The 18,478-nt window shown below is 52.3% G+C and overlaps 4 protein-coding genes across 4 annotated transcripts; 3 read left to right on the top strand and 1 right to left on the bottom strand.

Annotated features, from left to right (window-relative positions):
- Positions 1-95: 95 nt before the first annotated feature.
- On the top strand, positions 96-2,288 carry J4E86_001139 (uncharacterized protein; the record flags this gene model as incomplete). Its single annotated transcript, XM_051441709.1, has 3 exons — positions 96-152; positions 400-904; positions 952-2,288. 3 exons carry the CDS (start codon positions 96-98, stop codon positions 2,286-2,288), a joined length of 1,899 nt encoding a protein of 632 aa, XP_051307880.1.
- A 472-nt stretch (positions 2,289-2,760) lies between these two features.
- Positions 2,761-3,834, top strand: J4E86_001138 (uncharacterized protein; the record flags this gene model as incomplete). The annotated part of the gene is made up of 1 exon (XM_051441708.1): positions 2,761-3,834. The coding sequence occupies one exon, from the start codon at positions 2,761-2,763 to the stop codon at positions 3,832-3,834; it is 1,074 nt and encodes a 357-aa protein (XP_051307879.1).
- Positions 3,835-4,110: 276 nt separating this feature from the next.
- J4E86_001137 (uncharacterized protein) lies at positions 4,111-5,169 on the top strand (the record flags this gene model as incomplete). Its single annotated transcript, XM_051441707.1, has 1 exon — positions 4,111-5,169. The coding sequence occupies one exon, from the start codon at positions 4,111-4,113 to the stop codon at positions 5,167-5,169; it is 1,059 nt and encodes a 352-aa protein (XP_051307878.1).
- A 2,305-nt stretch (positions 5,170-7,474) lies between these two features.
- On the bottom strand, positions 7,475-16,563 carry J4E86_001136 (uncharacterized protein; the record flags this gene model as incomplete). Its single annotated transcript, XM_051441706.1, has 3 exons — positions 7,475-11,812; positions 11,861-12,261; positions 12,309-16,563. The coding sequence occupies 3 exons, from the start codon at positions 16,561-16,563 to the stop codon at positions 7,475-7,477; spliced, it is 8,994 nt and encodes a 2,997-aa protein (XP_051307877.1).
- Positions 16,564-18,478: the final 1,915 nt, after the last annotated feature.

Below are 18,478 nucleotides of genomic sequence, written 5' to 3'. Positions count from 1 at the left end.
ATACCTCCATCACACCACGTACATCAGTCGCTACGAATACCTTCAGTTTAGGTCTACTGGTGGATATTTCATAATCACGTGCTCTTTTGCATAATATGGCCTCCCGACACGAGCCTAAGCAGAGCCCAGCTGAGCGGCGGAAGGGCGAGTCTGTAAGTAATAAACCAAGGGAAGCCCATGTCTCCCCAAGCTGTGCCCCAGATGTACCCCAGACATATCTGTTGCTTTGACACAACGAGTATGGTACAGGAAAAACCAATTCCGGTGGCTCACGGTTCGCGCCGAGTAGTACAACCAGGGAAATGGGGCTTCTTGTAGCACGAAGGCGATCGCATCGTACTTTAGACGGATTACCCATTGAGGCTCCAGACGACGTACTCAAGCTAATGTACATACCAGGCGCTCAGCGAATTCGCCGACTACGTCCAGAAACAACAGGCGCTGCGCCGACCGCCAGGCCAAGCCCCCGCCGTCCTCGAAGACCACGATGAGCTGAGCATCCTCGACGAGCTCGGCCTCTCCGATGACAACAAGGCGCACATCCGCCTCAAGACGCTCCTTACCGACCCCGCCGAAGAGAACGTCGCAGCGCTCGCTGAGCATATCCAGGGGCGCCTGGCCGAGGGCCATGGGGAGGCCCTGTTCGATGTTGGCCTGGAAGACAGCGGTGACTCCATGGGCTTCACTGAGGACCAGTGGAAGTTTGCCTTGGAGAGGATACAAGTTGCCTGCGAGAAGATAAAAGCCGACTACAAGATGCTCATGACGCGGAATGTTGGCGGTGACGTCGAAGTCGGACCTCGCAATGCGAAGGAGCTTGGCTTGAGTGGCAAGATGATCTTGCGACAACAGCCGCAGAGTGTCGACGATGTCATCGAGACGAGGATAGCAGTTGTAGGAAATGGTGAGTGCCTCCAGGCGCAATTGAGAATATACACTGACAATTGACAGTCGACGCTGGCAAAAGTACCATGCTCGGTGTCCTCGTCAAAGGCGGCCTCGACGATGGCCGCGGAAAAGCGCGCGTCAACCTCTTCCGCCACAAACACGAAATCGAGAGTGGTCGAACCAGCTCAGTCGGCATGGAGATAATGGGCTTTGACAGCAAGAGCGAAGTCGTTGTGTCGAACGTCGCAGGTCGAAAACTTACTTGGGAAGAGATTGGACGGCGATCCGCCAAGGTGATCAGCTTCACTGATCTCGCTGGTCACGAGAGATACCTGCGGACTACCGTCTTTGGGCTGCTGTCAAGCGAGCCCAACTACTGTCTGTTGATGATCGCGGCAAACAACGGTTTAGTGGGTATGAGTAAAGAGCATCTCGGAATCGCACTTGCGCTCAACGTTCCCGTCATGGTCGTTATCACCAAAATCGACATTTGTCCGCCACAGATCCTTGAACAGACTATAACTCAGCTGTCCAAGATCCTCAAATCTCCAGGAGCGCGAAAGATACCGGTATTCATCAACAATAGGGAGGAGTGCATCACTACCGCTACCCAATTTGTGTCGAGTCGCATATGTCCTATCTTCCAAGTTTCCAATGTCACTGGTCATAACCTGGACCTGGTGCGCATGTTCCTCAACGCACTACCCCATCACGGCAATTACGACGCCTCTGCTCCTCTGGAATTCCACGTCAACGACACATTCTCGGTACCTTTCGTCGGTACTGTGGTTTCAGGTGTTGTCAAGTCTGGTGAAATACATTCTGGCGACACAGTCTTGATCGGTCCCGACAGTCTTGGCCAGTTTCAAACCACAAAGGTGCGTTCCGTCGAGCGCAAACGGATACAAGTTCCAGGATGCTCTGCTGGGCAGTCTGCTAGTCTCGCGCTGCGCAACGTTCGGCGGAAAGATGTGCGAAAAGGCATGGTCGTTTTGCACAAGGCTGAGAAGCCTGATCCAACAACTGGGATATTACCAGCCCCGAAAGTGTACCGCGAGTTCGTTGCCGAAGTCTTGATCTTGTCGCACGCGACGACTATCAAGACCAAGTACCAGGCTATGCTACACGTTGGACCAGTGTCCCAGACCTGCGCCATCATCGACATCGATCGCCAGTACATCCGCACTGGTGACCGAGCACAGGTAGCCTTCCGCTTCGTACAGCGACCAGAGTACTTGACTGTCGGCGATCGGATACTCTTCCGTGAGGGCAGGACGAAAGGATTGGGTATTGTCAAGAGAGTCGGTTATGACTCCAAGCATCCGTTAAACCCGGAGTTGCACAAAGACGACAAGAAGAAGGACAGCCAACCGGACGGGAAGAACGTGGAAGCATCATGACGGGTTAGAACGTAGAAGTTGGCAGAGATCTCATGACCTGCTTGAGCAATCGCATTAGAAGATTGAACGATGTCACGTAATGAATGCTCTAGAGACTAGCTGTCATGAATGTTGAATGATTCAAATTTGCACAAGAAAATCCCAGCTCGAACACAGCTTTGCTGTGTTAGATTTGATGGTACCGTCAGTATTTCACATGATAGCAGCTATTCGCACCCAAGCGTGGCATTTGATACGCTAGGTTCAAGGTGCCGCAACGTGTTGAAGATCGCGGTGCTGACAGCCGCGTATCGATAACTGTATCGCAACGCCACAGCAGAAGCTTCTAAGCGACACAGCAGCGCCTGTCTTAACTCACAAACCTCCTTATTATATTTTCTAATCTCACGTGCGAACTTTCAAGTAATAACTCCATGTTAAGATTGATTAGCCGCGATCAGGAGGATCGCAGTGCAACGCGGGCGGATCCAGCATGGCAACTACAGACCCCGCACAGTCGACGCTGTACCCTAAGATCACGACACACATTCCTGAGATCATCGAGCAGCTGCGGCGCTTGAACCGCGACCCTGCCCATCCAGAAGCAAACATTATTGTGGACCCTATACCTTTCATTGGCACAGTCAAACTTCATGGCACGCACGCAGATATCCTCGTATATCCTGATAACCGCATCGTGTTCCAGTCGCGCAACATAGTTGGTTTATCCGTCGCGAAAGACAACCAAGGATTTGCAGCAGATATGTCAGAGAAGACCGCGGCCGTACTTGGACTGCGAGATGTGTATCTGAAAAGGTGGAAAGAGTTATACCCTAGCAAAACAGTGGGAGAAGACTTGCCCGTCGTGATAGCCGGCGAATGGATAGGCGATAAGATACAAAAAGACGTGGCAATTGCACAACTATCACGTCGCTTCGTCATCGTCTCGGTCAACATCAACGGTACATGGCAGAAAGACGAAGAGTACTCTGACATCTCTCTATCGGATCATGACATCTACAGCGCATCGAGAGCCGGCGTCTTCCACACAACACTCTACCCTGACGACTACGAACGCACAGTATCAGAAGTCGAACGCATGACCGAGGATGTTGCCGCTCAGTGCCCTTTCGCATCATCCTTCGGGATATCCGGTCTGGGCGAAGGCATCGTTTGGAAGCCCGTACCTACCCAGTACAACGGCGACACTTCTCTATGGTTCAAGAGCAAAGGAGGAAAGTTCAAGCCTACTTTCTTCCGCGTTCCGAAACAACATGAAGGCGCCGATATCATGAGAGAGCGAAGAAAAGCAGCCGCAACGGTAGCAGCTGCGTGGTGTTCACAGCAGCGGTTAGAGCAAGGCTGGGATGTGCTGCGCGAGAAGGATGTTGAGCGCGATGTGGGGGCTTTGGGCGACTTTCTGAAATGGATACAATATGATATTCTGGAGGAAGAGAAGGGATATATCAAAGAGCATGGTGTGGATGAGGCGGCGTTGAAGATTGAGATTGCTAAGATTGCTAAGCCGTGGTATAGGGCAAAGCTGAGGGAGCGAGATACTTCGTGATGTCTAGCAAGCGAGAGGTGATCATCCGGAAAACGCTTGCTGAAGATGATTGCCGGTGGTCAACACGAATGGCAACGGTTTGTGGTCTCGTGATTCAAGTCACAAACTTCCGGGATGACTTATTATATCGCGTCCGCTTCACGATCGGGACCTCTTTACCATTCGCGGAAAGTACTATTTCGGCAGGGACCAAATACTTCCAACGCAATTTCAGTGTCAAGAACGTCTACAGAACCCGAGGCTACCCTTTCCGATCAACGACAGATGTCTGAAAACATGAAAGTCACCTTCCCTGACAAGCCGCCACATATGCCAGATAAGTATACCTGGCTCCGCCGAGTCGGTTACTCCAGCAATTATCACATCGGTACTTGTATCCCCAGCTCTGTCCTCGAAGATGCGTGTTCTAGACTCAGTAACGGTGCCGATGAGAACTCAGTTACGGACGCGCTGCTACGAAAGGTTTTGATAATAAAGATTCCCATCGAAGACTGCCATAGCCCCTACGAGCAATCGACCATGAACAAAGAAATACGCACTCTTCAAAAGATAAAAGGCGAAGCGTATTCGCGTAGCGGCGGTCAGCATTGTGCGCAGATAGTGGACCATTATGACATGGAGACCGAGGACAAGGAGGAAACGGGTTGGCTAGTCATGGACACTGTCCCGCTGTCTTGCGACCTCGCTGCAATCTCCTTGTTCGATACTCGGGCGAAGCTTCCGGAGGCTCTTCTTTGGCTTGTCGTCACGCAGATGTACGATATATTTTGGTTCCTACAACACGACTGCACCCCATATATCACACATCGAGACCTCGGTAGTAGCAGCATCGTCATCAGTTTTCCTCACGAACAAGGCCAGAACAGCGAGAGTGCTGCTGCCAAGCAACCAAAAGTTACTCTAGTTGGGTTTGGAGGGAGTGTCATCGAAGACAACAATGACCCGGTGAAGATGAAGACAGACGCATTATTTGGGAATGAAGCAATTATGGAAGACGTCATGAACCTGGTCACTGAGATTTGTAATCTCGTGAAGAGGTGCTACGACTACAGCACCAGTATACGGGGTACGGGAAAAATCATTAGGAGCACAGTGGTCCTTCTGGACGAAGATGCGCCAGAAGAGGTGGACACCTTCTTTCGGGGGGCGAACTCTATGACCAGCTTGAAGGAACTGTGGGCTGATATCGGGGAGTTCGCTAAGAAGCAATTGGAGAAGGTCGGCGATGAGGAGTGGGAGGAGTTGAAGGACTTGGTTCTTGAGATTGAGAAATCGGGAGGGAGTTTGAGGGGTGTCGTCAAGGACGTTCTGAAGGGTCATCCTGCGGAGGATTAGGTGGCCAGCCCAAGATTATCATGATATTGAGCGACGATTAGATCTTGGTAACGAGCGTTTTCTCATCTGCTACAGATTTTGCACCATATAGTGGTGTGCTCATTGTGTGCTTAGGCGCCCACAACGCTGCCTATTTAGATCTCTCAAAACGGATAAACAAGCTTCACTGTCTATGTTCTGCTCGAAAACTTGCACGTGTTCTCGTCACCATCTATCAAGCTCAATGGCTTGACTTTTGTTTCTCAAACGCCCAAACCCACTCCAGACAACGTCCGTTCCCTTTTGTGTACTCTCTCATATATCCACTACGCTTGCCCCCGGGAACTACCAGCTGGGCCACACGAGAGAGCTCTTTCTTCCAAGCATCCAAGTAATGATCTTCCAGACGCCTAGCTTTATTTGCGCTGTCGGTCTCCCCTCGCAAACTCCAATACCACACAAGCATTTTAGTATCATCAACAACGCCAACGAGGTGCACCTGGAGACGACAAAGCTCGGTATGGCTAGATAAGATTTCGAGGCCAGAGAGGTTAAAGCTAAAGTCTGCCGCGCTGTTGGCAGCTAGTCGTTCATTGTTCGGGCGGTGGATCTTGACGCAAACAGTGTCTAGCGGAGTCGAGGAATTAGCTGTCGCGGCGCTTTTATTGATCTCAGCCCGTGCTACTTCGCTGAGCCGGTAGACCCGCTTCACGTCATCGAAGATCATCGGCCAGTCGCACCGGATGAAGATCTCGTGCGTGTGGCACTCTGATGGCGTGATGGCGTCTAAGACATAGCTTTGGGGATATGTATCTGACAGTCGGTTATCCAGGTGCCATGTTGACTTCTGGTGTAGCTGCCGGATGCCTTCGCGCATCATTTGCTTGTTGGTAAGAAGCCATGGGATTTTGTCAACAGCAGATGGTGCTTCAATTGAGTCGTGCCTTCGGTCATAGGTTACCTTGTAGTCTTTGGTATCATGCCGCTGGACAAAGGTCTTTGTATCGCTCCAGAGGAAGTCGTAGATAATATCGCGGACTTCGGTTGGCAAGGTTGTGAAAAACGGAGAGTTCGACATCGGAGCAGTTGATGAGGTTGATCCTCGGTATGCTAACGAAGAGCGTAATTAATTCTCGCTTCGGTTCTTGACGGAGTTGAGAGATTGAAGCGGAGACCGGGTCGAATTGTGATCGTGCAATGCAACGCGGCTAGGCATTGTATATATCGGTACAGGGAGCACTATCAATGCACTGTCCAACAGCGTGGATTAGCAACACAGCGTGAATTCAGCATTGATGTCCGTGCACACAGAGGTAGCGCAGATATCGGTCGTCTGTGTTGATGGTACTGGGTAGTCGACTGGCTAGGGTGGCAGCTCTGTGATACCTTGACCCCGAAGGCCTTAGGGACGCGAAATACCTCCTGTTCAAAACAGGCGAATTGTACAACCTAGAGTGACAGTCAAAGTACAATTTCGACCCACGTTACTGAACACCAACCGTTGATATGCGTTAGTATCCCCGCTCAGGTGTCCTCGAGGCCTCCAGAAACTATCAACTCCATTTTCTCGAGACATTACCGCGAACCCTTGGGCCCCGCAGTTAGCGTAGCGAGATCTCCATGGTAATCTGATGAACATGCGTGTTACTCATCAAAGACGCATGAATGCTGTCTTACTCTTTCCCAACTTCAAAGTCAGACGCAAATGTTTACCGAACCAGAGACGTGAAAGCTAGTAGAGGAGGTAGCTGTGAGTAACGCAAGATGAAGACGAAGGCGCAGTATCCGGGTGTGTCGACATCACCTTCCGCTACGGAGGGGATGGTAGGGAAAAGATGCGGAAGTCGCGACTTCGAGCTGGTAATGTTGGGCGCCGCAATGACGTTTCCCACGCGCACCGACCAGCCCCACAAACGCGAACCTGTCGCGTCCTCACGTCGCGTCAGCTACGCCACCCAGCCCTATCCCCGCACGGAGAAGACATGGATAACACTGTTCGCGACTTCACGAACAAGGACCGTTGTTGAGAATGAGCACGCCCATCGCAAACAGTGCAAGACACTGGAAGACACGAAGATAGGATAGTAATCTTTATGACTTGATACTAGGACTCCACGACAGAGTGTACAGGAAACTATCTACTTCAACACCTCCAGGACACCAGTTCTCGCAACGCTATGATACAAAACAAAACCTCGACAAGAAGGATCCTTCCTGCCACACCGTCTAAAACCCAGTATTTACAAATGAAACAAAGGAACGCCAAATAATGCTAATGAGGATGATGCAGAACAAAAAAAGGAAAACAGTGATGTTAGGGAAGCTTCTAGTTCCCCCTACCAAGCAACTTCTTGCCCAGAGCCTTCGCCTTCTTCGTCTTCGGACCATCGGTGTCTTCTTCCATGACGCTGCCTTCCCGTCCGCTCATACCACTGACGCCACTAATGCCAGTGGCTACACTCGCAGCCCTCATGCTGGCTGCACCGCTACCCGCTCTGCCTCTCATATGTCCGGCGAAAGGTGCGCTGACACCGGCGATGTGTTTACTCAGGCTATGAATGAGGTTTGCGTGGACTGGTTCCGTGTTGTCTACCCTTGACAGTTCATCAGCAAAGGCGCGTCCGTCATCCACATCTTCGGGGCCTAGTCCGTTGCTGTGATGATTCAGGCCACCCATGATGGAACCGTGTGTCGAGCGCGCTTGGTTGGACGTCGAAGGTGGTTTTGACGACTGGAGAGACGAGCCTTCTTCCGAGACGGTGCTGATGAGACTACCTTGGCGGCCGGAAGCGAAAGAACGACGGGGCATACGGTCTTCGGCTGAGAGGTCGGAGCCACCGGGTGAGTGGTCGCGCATGGAATTCGAATCGGTGCCTGAAAGATCGGGAGAGGTGTTGAGCATCGTGCTGCTGTTGGCGAGCTGTCGGAGACGTGATTGTGCTTTGGCTGAAGGCCGGTGGTGCGAGATCTTGTTGCCGACGATTGTACCGGCGTGCGAGAGGAGCGCTCTCAAGACGTCTTTCTTGAGTTGCGTGACGAGGTCTAGATTAGACCATGTCTTGTTGCGGTACTCTATTGTGGGCATCCTGAAGACCAGGTCATGGACATCTTCAAAGTTGCGTGTGCTCTTGCCCTTGTAGGAAAGACATAGTACCATGGACGGAATCTTGAAGTAAGCGACTGTCATGTACTCGCTCGCACGACTCATCATCTCAGTCAGATCATCACTTCTGGCTTCCTTCTTATTCGTTTTCTTCTCCGCCAGATTGGTGCCGGTGCGGTAGAGTGCAAAGCGTTTTGCAGTTCGATCAGACTCGTTCAGAGTCTGGCTTGAGTTGGTAGTACTTGACCGGACGGAGCTTGGTCTTGTGGAGGTATTGGAGCTGTTTCCCAATGTAGGCACCACCAATGCGGAGCTCGGGTGAAGAGTGCGACGAAGCTCTGTACCACTACGAGAAGGGTTGTTGTCTTTGAAGAAACGGAAATAGTGAGCGCTTGGGCGCTTAACCAAGCTCTTCCTCTTTGCGTCAGACTTTTGTACTGGATCGGGCAGCTGAAGTGTAGGCGTAAGTCGTTGTTTGAGCGCCTCCACAGCGGCGTCATCAGCTGAAAGCGAGGCGCTCATACTTGTCGCTCCAGAAATGATGCTATCAGTCTCCGCGTCTTCCTCCTCCTGAGTCGGCAGAGTATGCTTGAGTAAGAAGGGCGACGAATTCGCAGTCTTGCTGTCACCGTACGTAGGGAAGACATATTGCAACAGCTTCTTGCCAATCTGGTACTCCAACTGCACCTTTAGCGGATAGAGCTCAACTTCAAAGTGCTCCACTACAGGAATACCTGCGATCGATTCAAGTGCCACGAAGTAGACCTTGAGACATTTGGCGTTTTCAGGCAGAGTCTGATCTTGCTCTAGGAAAGGCGATATCATCTCTGGGTACAGGGCGTTAGGTAGCAAGTTCAGACCTCGCACTTGCTCAATCTCCAAAGAGTTCGAGTTGGATCCATCGTTGTTGTCTGTGCGGTCGAATGCGACGTTCTTGAGTTGGAACTCTGCTAGTGACTCTGCGCCCTCGCGAAGCAGATGCCAAACGATGTCAGATGCAGAGACATACATGCGCAAAAGTCCAGTTGAATCTCTTGCTTGAGCACGATCATCTTGCTTGCGTTGTGCGGTCGTGATTGCCTTCATGACGAAGAAGAGCTCGTCCTCGTAGACAGCCAAGTCTTTCTCAACTTCAATTCTGTCTTCCCAACCTTGCTTGTCCAGGTATTTCTCGTTGATCTGGAAGACAGTCTTGATCTCTTCTAATTGCTGGATACGCTCTTGAAGACCCATGACTAGCTTTGGAGCTCCTGCGAGATCGGTGAAGTCGGAAGCAAGCATGATCTTCTCAAGTCGCTCATTACGCGTCTTCTCCAAAGGCTCATGGTACAGCAAAAGATCCAATACGATGACGTACATCGCATAGTACTGCCTGGAATCGCACAGGGCCCGCACGTGTGGGAAGTCCACCCATAGATGGTCAATGCGGCTCTCCATATTGTCAGCAGATGTGGCCGAGTCGGCAGCCGAGACATCGTCGTTGTACTTCAGGCGCAGCGCGTTGTGCTTGTCGTAGCGCATACTGGCTGAAGTTCGCTGTACCACCCGCTGGAAGCCGAACGGATTGCTGTGGAACTCAAACATGACCTCGAAAGGTACCCATGGTGGCCATGCTGAGCCAGCTGGCGTTCCGTACATGCTTCCGGAGTACATGTGGATATCCTCCGGACTGCTAAAGGTCTTTGAGTTGGTGACGAAGATTTGCAAGCTGTCCATAGCTGCGATGAACCTTCGTTGAACGAGACCCGAGACCTCGTCCATGACACGGTCCTTGTCCATGATTTGTAGAACCTTAAGCTGCATGCCTTTGGCCGTGACAAGTACCGCAGACTTGGTGTCTTTCTCGCTCTGCAATTGAATCTGCGGTGCAATCAGACGTACGAGATACGAGTTCTGAGAGACGTAATCGTCCGCGACATCTTCATCCGCTTTTGTCGGATTCGCATGTGAAGGGTCACCAGCACCGTTGGATGCACCGTTGGTGCTCTTGCTTTTAGCGTCTTCTTCATCGGCATTGACGAAATTCCTGCCGTCGCGAAGCAACTGCTCGATGGTTTCGTCAATGTTCAGTCCGGCCTCGTTGTCGCCAGCCATGGGTGTTTCGTCGGGCCCAGATGTAGATGGTCCACGAGACTTGTTCTGCTCTTCAACAACGTCGAGTATAAACTTTACTGCCCTTCGTGACATGTAGTAGACGAAACCTCGACGTTGACTGACTTGGTGTATGTAGCGGAGTATGATGTTCCGTAGGGAGTTGCCCCACTTCAGGTGGATGTTGTGAATGATGAACCGATTGTTGAAGTCGTTGGTGAAGTCCGTGATAGGGTTAGGAGGCGCATCAGCGTGCTTGTGTTCAGGGTCGATAGCATTTTGAGCTTCGTCTGCTTCAAAATACTCGTCTTCTGTGTCGGTATCAGGCTCTGCGACCGTGTTGTCTGGTGAAGACGCGGCAGTTTCTAGCCGCTCCAGCAGACTAGCATGCATCGTAGAGAGAAATTCTAGTTTCCGTTGAAGGAACTGGGAATGATTACGCAGGGCCTCAAGACGGCGTTGCGATTCTTGTTGCATGTCTGACGTCTCGCGGACGACTTTGAGTTCTTGGTCGTTGATTGCATGCTGGTTAAGAGCAACCTGCTCTTTCACACGTTCAATCCGTTGCTCAATCAATTGACATTGTACCCGACGGGGATCATTCCTTGCCGAAATGACACAATGATGAGTCGGCTCGTTACCGAATGCGCTCTTGCGGTGTTTGTCGCCCGAGATGTTGTTGGCATGATCGGTCTGACGGAAGTACGTAAATCGTGGCGCAAATGCTAGGGGGAGAATCTGTGTTTCGGGATGCCGGCGTGACGGCAAAATCCAGCCAAGTTCAATGAAGTCGTCCATATCGACCCAGCCTAGATCGTTATCTGGAATCGTAAACTTGGACAAGTCGGCTGTTAAATACTCCTGATTGTAGCTAGCGAGATCATCCGCGGTGGCGTTATCAACATCTTCAGAGCCTGTCCCTGCAATGCTTGCAGACACTGCTCGGATGTCTGTCCGGATGAGGTCAAGCTGTACTTGATTGATGCGCATACCAGTTGTCTTGTTTTGATTGCTGTTTTGTTGGCCTTCAGGCGCTTGGACCAAAGTTCGGAATTCTTCGCGGCGCTGATGGAGGTCGAACATGAAACTGTCGAGACGAGCCTTCAGTCCGGTGGCGGCCACAACGCCTGCACCATAGTCTTCTGCATCTTTGTGCTTGTAGATATGGCTCATGTACAGAGGCGATAGCAAGAGGTTATACTTGATGGTTGCAAGGTGTCGCCCGAACTTCTTGCTAGACTTCTCCACTCCGGGCCACAGCTTGCCCTGGCGTACGGGCAATGACATGGCACCGGAGAACATCGACCACCAGCTGTAGAAGTGTGTGAAGAAGCGTGGTGAGAGATGCACACTGTTGTAGGTCTTTGATGGTTCCAAGTTGGCGACAGACCATTCTCGATCGTATGGAGCAGCGATAGCGATAGACATGTGGATGTGGTGACTGCGGAAGCCTCGGAAAGCGTCATACTCCTGCACAATGTCAGCAAGAGCTCCAAAGTCAAGAGACGGGTTGGTTACCTTTCCATTGGATGCCTTCGCATACTTTGGATTCTTGAGGGTGACATTGTAGTGGGGTATGAAATTGAAGGAACGGCCGCCATCATCCAAGTTGCGCTCAAATACCAATCCGGCAACCCAGCGCACGTTGCCATTCAGTTTCATCACTGTTTTCTTGAAGACGGCTCTCTGCCTACGACTAGACATGCTCGATGCAGTATCTGGACGGGCCACAGCTTCAGTCTCCGCGTCATGACGAGCGAAGTGATTGAGATCTGGGATGGCGAGCACGTAGCTTCCGCTCTTGACGATCATGAAGTTTCTGGGGTCTTCGTCCTCAGCAATGCTGAGTTGTACGTCGTTTTGCCAGCACATGACAAAGCCCGCACCGTGACCTGTGACCATGTACGGATCGCGTGAACCTGCATTCCGTTAGTGGAGTGATTATACACGATAGGTTGTGTCTTACCTTTGAGAATCAGATGAACGTCGCCGTCGCCCTTCCACGACACGTTGATGCGCGAGTGGAAGGTCAACCTGATCTTGTCCCAGAATCCAACCCTCTCTGAGGGGTCTACAGCAGGCTTTGTGAAGTTCTCAATGATTTGCATCATATCCTGGATTGCCGGTTGATACGACGTGCCCCAAGTGATCCTTGTCGGGTATGCTGAGTTGATATCGATCGCCATGTCAGAGTATGTCTTCACAGGCGCCACAGTCCGACGAACGTCTACCGCGTATCCACGTGTGAGCTCGCCTGCAGAGTTCCGCTCCTGTGGTACGACAACAACTCGGCTGACGCGAGAAGATTCAACGTCCCTGAACTCTTCTGCTATCACGAAGTCTGTTTTCATCAAGACGCTCGGTAGCCGGGAAGACTGTATATTGCCGATAGCCGGGAAGTGCAATAGCGGTAGCGGATAATCACGAAGGTGGATCTTGGCTTCTCCCATCTGTATTTGGACGTGCATCGGGATCAAAAGAGCGTACTGCGTATCAAATGGCATACCTTTGCCGACACGGTGCAGAAAGCGTGGGTACTCCGAAATGGGGAACGAGGGCTTGTCAATGACAATCTCCAGGTCGCTGACAGCCAGCGCCATCAGGGCTGGGCGTTGCGAGACAGCAAGAATGGTTTCCTTCTGCTCGATGTCATCCGGTAGTTCATCTAAGCCCCAGAATGTGGAGCGGATATCGTTCATAGACCGATTCTGGGTCGCCATCGCGAAATCGATACGCTTCTTCCACGTTTGAGCGTTGAGACGATTCAACTTCACGCGTGCATCCTGAACCGATGTCTCATATGACCCACTAAGACCGCTAAAACCATCCTTGTTATACCGCATAGGATGATCTGAACGTCCCCGTTCCGGTGAGCTATGTCCGCTCGAGTCCGCGCTCTTCGTGCGCCGGTGGAACCTGAGCTCTTTGTCCCTCTTCTTGATCTTGTTTCTGCCCCGAGGATCATGTGCTGATCTTGCGCGGTAGCGTGTGCCGCCACGTTGTTCGTCTTGCTGTTGTAGTTTCCGCACTTTTAGATCAAAGGCGTGTTCACGAGCAAGTCTTTGCTTCTGCTCCATGAGTCCGATGCGGTAGATGGTTCCGAGCTTCCATTCAAAGGCGTTGTCTTCCAACTCAAAGAGAACAGCACGGCTTCGGAGCGATATCTTTGGCACGATCTTGGGACCTTCGGCTTCTTTGTCTAGTACGTACTCATTGGTCCCGGTCTTGAAGCGATGATGCACTTGCTTGGCAGTCTTCGCAACGTTCGCGACGTTGTCAAAGATTTTGTGCATGACCAGTTGATGAGGTACAGCGATTCTTATCGCGTCCGTCGCTATGTCGAAAGACTTTTCGTTCGTTACTGTATGACCATATCTGAGCTTGGACTGACGATAATCCAATCGCAGAGATTTGACGCTGACGATTCGACTCCAAGCGCGTTTGATGGCAGGGTTCTCGGCAAATAATCGCACTAGACGTGCCCGGAGGAAGGGGCTGGCCCAGCGATGCTTTCCTGCCTCAAGTCCATAGATCTGGAGCATGAGAGGTGGATCTCCGGGCATGTCAGCTTTGATCTGGAAAAAGTGAGATTTGACATCGATCGTCACGATCTCGCTACCGGCTGCACTGGGTGGGTCAATGACATCCTCACCCAATGACGGTACGGACAGATGCCGTGGCGAGCTGGACGAGCTTGGCTCTGGAGCCTTGGTCTTGCCCGCACCCCAATCAAAGGACCTTTGCAGGACCTGCATGGCCATGCACAAGGCAAAGTGACGATAGAGCGAATAACGCAAAAAGAGGTTTTGGCTGTAAGAGTGCACGTGAAATATCGGGCCCTGTTTATCGGAGAGCGTGTGTAGAGCAATCTCCATACGGGGCAGCGACAACGTTGGTTCTTGTTCCGATTGCTCGTCGCCCTCGATGACCAAGCCTTCCAGCCCGTAGAAATGTAACGCAAGACGTCTACCATCGGTTGGGCCGTTCAATGTTCCTTTCGGTGACTTCGGCGAAGATGGAGGTGGTGATCTAAGCAGATGCTCCTCGCGATTGATGCTTCTACTTGGTGCGCGCCGTCTTGCAGGTCTTAGATCTATGTCTTCTTCCCGTCCAGTTTTGTATTCGGCAGTCCAAGATTCCAAATGCAGAGCAACTCCTCGACTTTGTTTAGATACATCAGGATCTATTCCAGCGACGTCCACGTTGAAGTCCGATCCTTGGAGATGTACGTATGTCATCCAGGCCGGTAGTCTCCGGAGTACGTTGACGCCCTTCTTTCTGGGAGGGCTACGCCGACGGCCCATGTCCTTTGACATCTGTGTGACGATCTGCCGCAGTCCTTCACTGATTTCAGGCCGAACCATGTAGAGAGAGAAAGTTTGTGCAGTGCCCCAGACCTCCACAACTGGGTCGGGAGCCGCACTCATCTGGACCTTGACTTCAAGATAGTCGGTCAGGAGCAAGTTGTGCTTCTCGATGGCTGCAGTCTGGTAGTAGAGTTGCTGTGCGTTCATACGGAACGTCGAGCTCAGTGCATAATGTAACTCTCCATCTGCAGAGTGCGATGATTCCATGTCCAAGGAAATTGAGGAAGATGCAGAGATGAGTAGATCGAACTCGTCGGCCTCATGCTTGTCGGGGTCCATCGGTGGAAGAGTGACCCTAATGACAGGCTCATGGATAGAAATTTTGATGTTTGCTTTGGGCAAGAGCCGGCGAAACAGATATCGCTTACGTTGTCTGGTTTCAGGCGGTTTGCGGTGCAGCTCGTAGTTGTGGAAAATGGCGAGGAGTAGTGGTAGATGCTTGGGATCAAGATCCAGAGATGGTGATGTTACGACCAGGTTGGCGAATAGTATGTTGGTATTGCGCTCGGCGCTATCTTTGTCATTAGAGAAATGAATAGTTTTAGAAGGAAGGGTCGTGTTCAGGGTCATGGTCGCCATAGGAATGTATAGGAGGCGTTCGGGATGGCCATCGCTGTTGTCGATTCCGACAGATATGGATATGGCAGCAAGAAGAGCCTGGTGGGCAATGTCGTCGGGCGAGAAATACATGAGATGCGCGGGACTGCGAGGATCGAGGCGGAGGAGGTCCATGCCGACTTCCTTCATGGATAGGTTGAGGTAGACTGGAGGCTCGGAGCTGTGGCCCATTTCGATCTGTTTGGTGAGACCAAGGAATCCAATCGCGAACTGGAATTCATGAATACCGCGGAGGATGGAGCTGGCGAACTCACGCGAGTCGGATACGGTACGGACGAGGTTTTCTTCGCGGCTGTTGGGGTCGTCGAGCTCTTCCATCACATCGCTGAGCGATACATGTGTCCGACTGCCACGAGATCGCTTCCGAGGGACAGGCGCGCGACACTTCTGCGCCCTTTCCATGCACAGCTTGACATCGTCGAGTGGAATGAGAAGGCGACCCAGCTTGAGTGCGATAGATGCATCGCGCAGACCCTCAAGGCCTTTCTTGAGGAAGCCGTGAACGTTGAGGGTACAGTGATCCAGTAGTTCGGTCGACTCCCTGCCCTCTGGGGTGAAGAGGATGCTGCGGGCGGAGAAGAGCCATTCGGCGGGCCACTGCTCCTCGTCTGACTTGGGCTTGTGGTGGTTGAAGAGGCGACTGCGATCGACCGTCTTGCGCCGTGTGTCGACTGCGAGATTGAGGCCGCCGACCTGGATGGAGCCCACGTCGACTACGACCAGGGTGGTCGCGTGCGCCACGACATCGACCTGCCTGAGCCAGTTGATGTTCCTGTGCAGGCGCTTGATCTTCTCCTTGGCATCTGTCAGCCGCTTCCACGTCAGGCTTCGCGGTGTCTCGTCATCGCCCAGCTCGTCGTCCTCCGCCACGGGCTCGGGCGTGTTCTGGCCGCTCTTGCCCTTTTGTGTAGTGCCGTTTGCCCAATGGGCCCATCCCGTCTTCTTCCGCGGCTTCTCTCCCAGCGCTTTGAGGTCGACCGTGACCTTGAGTTCGTGCAGGACGATGCTGACTACTGTGGGTTGTGCGAATGTGGGTCGGTGAAGGGTGAAGCCGAGTCCGCGGATCTCGATGCGCAGGCCATCCTTGGGCGTGAAGGCAATGCGTCGCAGCCCCCGTAAGCCCAGGCGCTGTATGGAGACCCCGGTGGCGATGCGTATAAAGGCGAATAGGACAAAGGAGAGCAGGTATATGAGGAGCACGAGCCCCGCGAGGAACTGGAGGGTTGGCAGAGCCATGATGCTGCTTCAACCGTATGCCATCGACCGAGTCGAGGATTATCGAACGAGGTGGTCGCGAGTGCACGCGACGTGCCTGAGTGATGGGAGAGTCGGCCGGCGGAACATAATCGAAGGGAGCGCGGGCGCAGGGCTACGAGGGTCGCTGCATCGAGGGCGAGGGTGTACGTAGGTGAAAGCGCGGACTTAACGGTCGGGGCAGATGAAAGCGGCCAAAGCGGCAGGCCCGGATCGCGGCGCTGGGTCGTAGCGGCTGTGGCTAGTGAAAAATTCAGGGCGAACAGGAGGATCTCGATCCAGTAAACTCAATGTAGGCCCTCTCCAAACACTCTGCGGGGCTCCGTATTTGCTTCGCTTGGTGTCTTGTGCTGATGCCGTCAGATTTCCAGGTTCCCACGCTTCGTCGGCACGACATCCCTGCATCGCCAAGACCCACCCGCGTACCGGGAAGGAGCTTAAACGCTCCTGCCACGCGACTGTCACCCAACGACCCTTCTGCGTGCTGGCTGAGTCACGCTCACGTGCCACAAACTTGTACTGGCATGAATGTCTGTTTCCGTGGTGTTGGACTGAATGGCTTTCCTAGCTGAACCAACCCAATCGTCCATGTAGCCAGTCGTTCCTGCCAAGCACGACCGATCGCGGCTGTCTGCATACGTGGGACGACAGATCATGGAACCTCATCCCGCATTACGGCCGAACTGCAACGGCGTCGGGAACAAAGAGACGCTATCCTTGCGGTGGATCATTACCTTCGAACCCTTCAAACTTCTCCAGGTCATCTCTCAATTCCATTTGTACACGCACTGGTCCCAGCGCTGTCGGTGAACTTGACTGGATGATTGTCCATCGATGTCGCCTTCCTCTGAGCGTTCAATGCGGCTTCCTCGAGGCTTCGCGCCTTCGCAACAGGTGCTCATCTCCCGATATCCGGCAGGAAGCGCGTGCAAGTAGAAAGAAGCGAACGATGTACCTCAAACTTGGAAACGTCGCACCTCCATCACCATAGCACATCACATCGCCAGAATATGGATAGCCACAATCCTCACGCAAATATACATAGTGCAGCTCCGATTGGGAGTGCAAGGAACACGCTACCCATGATTCTTCCGCCACCCCACCCAAAAGAATTCTTCCGCTACACAGATCCCGTCGGCCTCACCTACATATATGCATTCTCGTTGAACGACGCACAAAACGTCATCTCCAAAAGCGACCCCAATTACAAAGCCAAGTCGCCCATCGCAGTCTTCTAGGCACGAACAGCGGATGTCGCCGACAAGCCCAGGACACCATGGCATCTTATCAACCCAGTTCTACCCGTCGCTCATTCCAAGATGCTTTGGACACATAATAAATGTCGCCCAGAATCCATGGTCGTTTGTCGGGAAGATTTTCGCGTGGCGTCGGGCGAGATGATCCAAAGGGAATACCAATGGCGAGATTGGCAACACAATGACGAGGCTAGGTGCTTTGTAAGGGATTCGCCAAGCATCGCGAGCACAGCAGGTATCAGATACGCTGCACCGGAAATAAAGGATGCGAAAACAGCATGGGCTCACTAAGAGGAGTGTCGGGACAGGGCTACACTCGCGAGATTTGGGGGTAAGTTTTGACTGCACGAAGTGCATGTGAAACATATACTGACTTCGTACCTCTACCGCTGCAGTACCGAAAAAAGGAGCAGGAGCACCTCGGGTTCAGAGGCCTCTTCATCGCAAAACCTTCATGCGTTATGCCTGATTAACTAAGAGGGCGCTTTTCCACTTCTTGCTATGCTGGTGCGTAGCTGAGGGCTCAATGCCTAGTGTTTGTCAGTTTGGACTTGGCGGATGCACGTATTCATCCACTGATCAAATTCATCTCTGCCGCTTACAGACGTTCATGCTGTCTTTTTTATCGTTTCACTAAGTGT

This window comes from Alternaria arbusti, assembly GCF_024043155.1.
Source record: "Alternaria arbusti strain BMP 1465 chromosome Unknown scaffold_1, whole genome shotgun sequence".
Lineage (NCBI taxonomy): Eukaryota > Fungi > Ascomycota > Dothideomycetes > Pleosporales > Pleosporaceae > Alternaria > Alternaria arbusti.
This window is presented reverse-complemented; position numbering and strand designations above follow the sequence as displayed.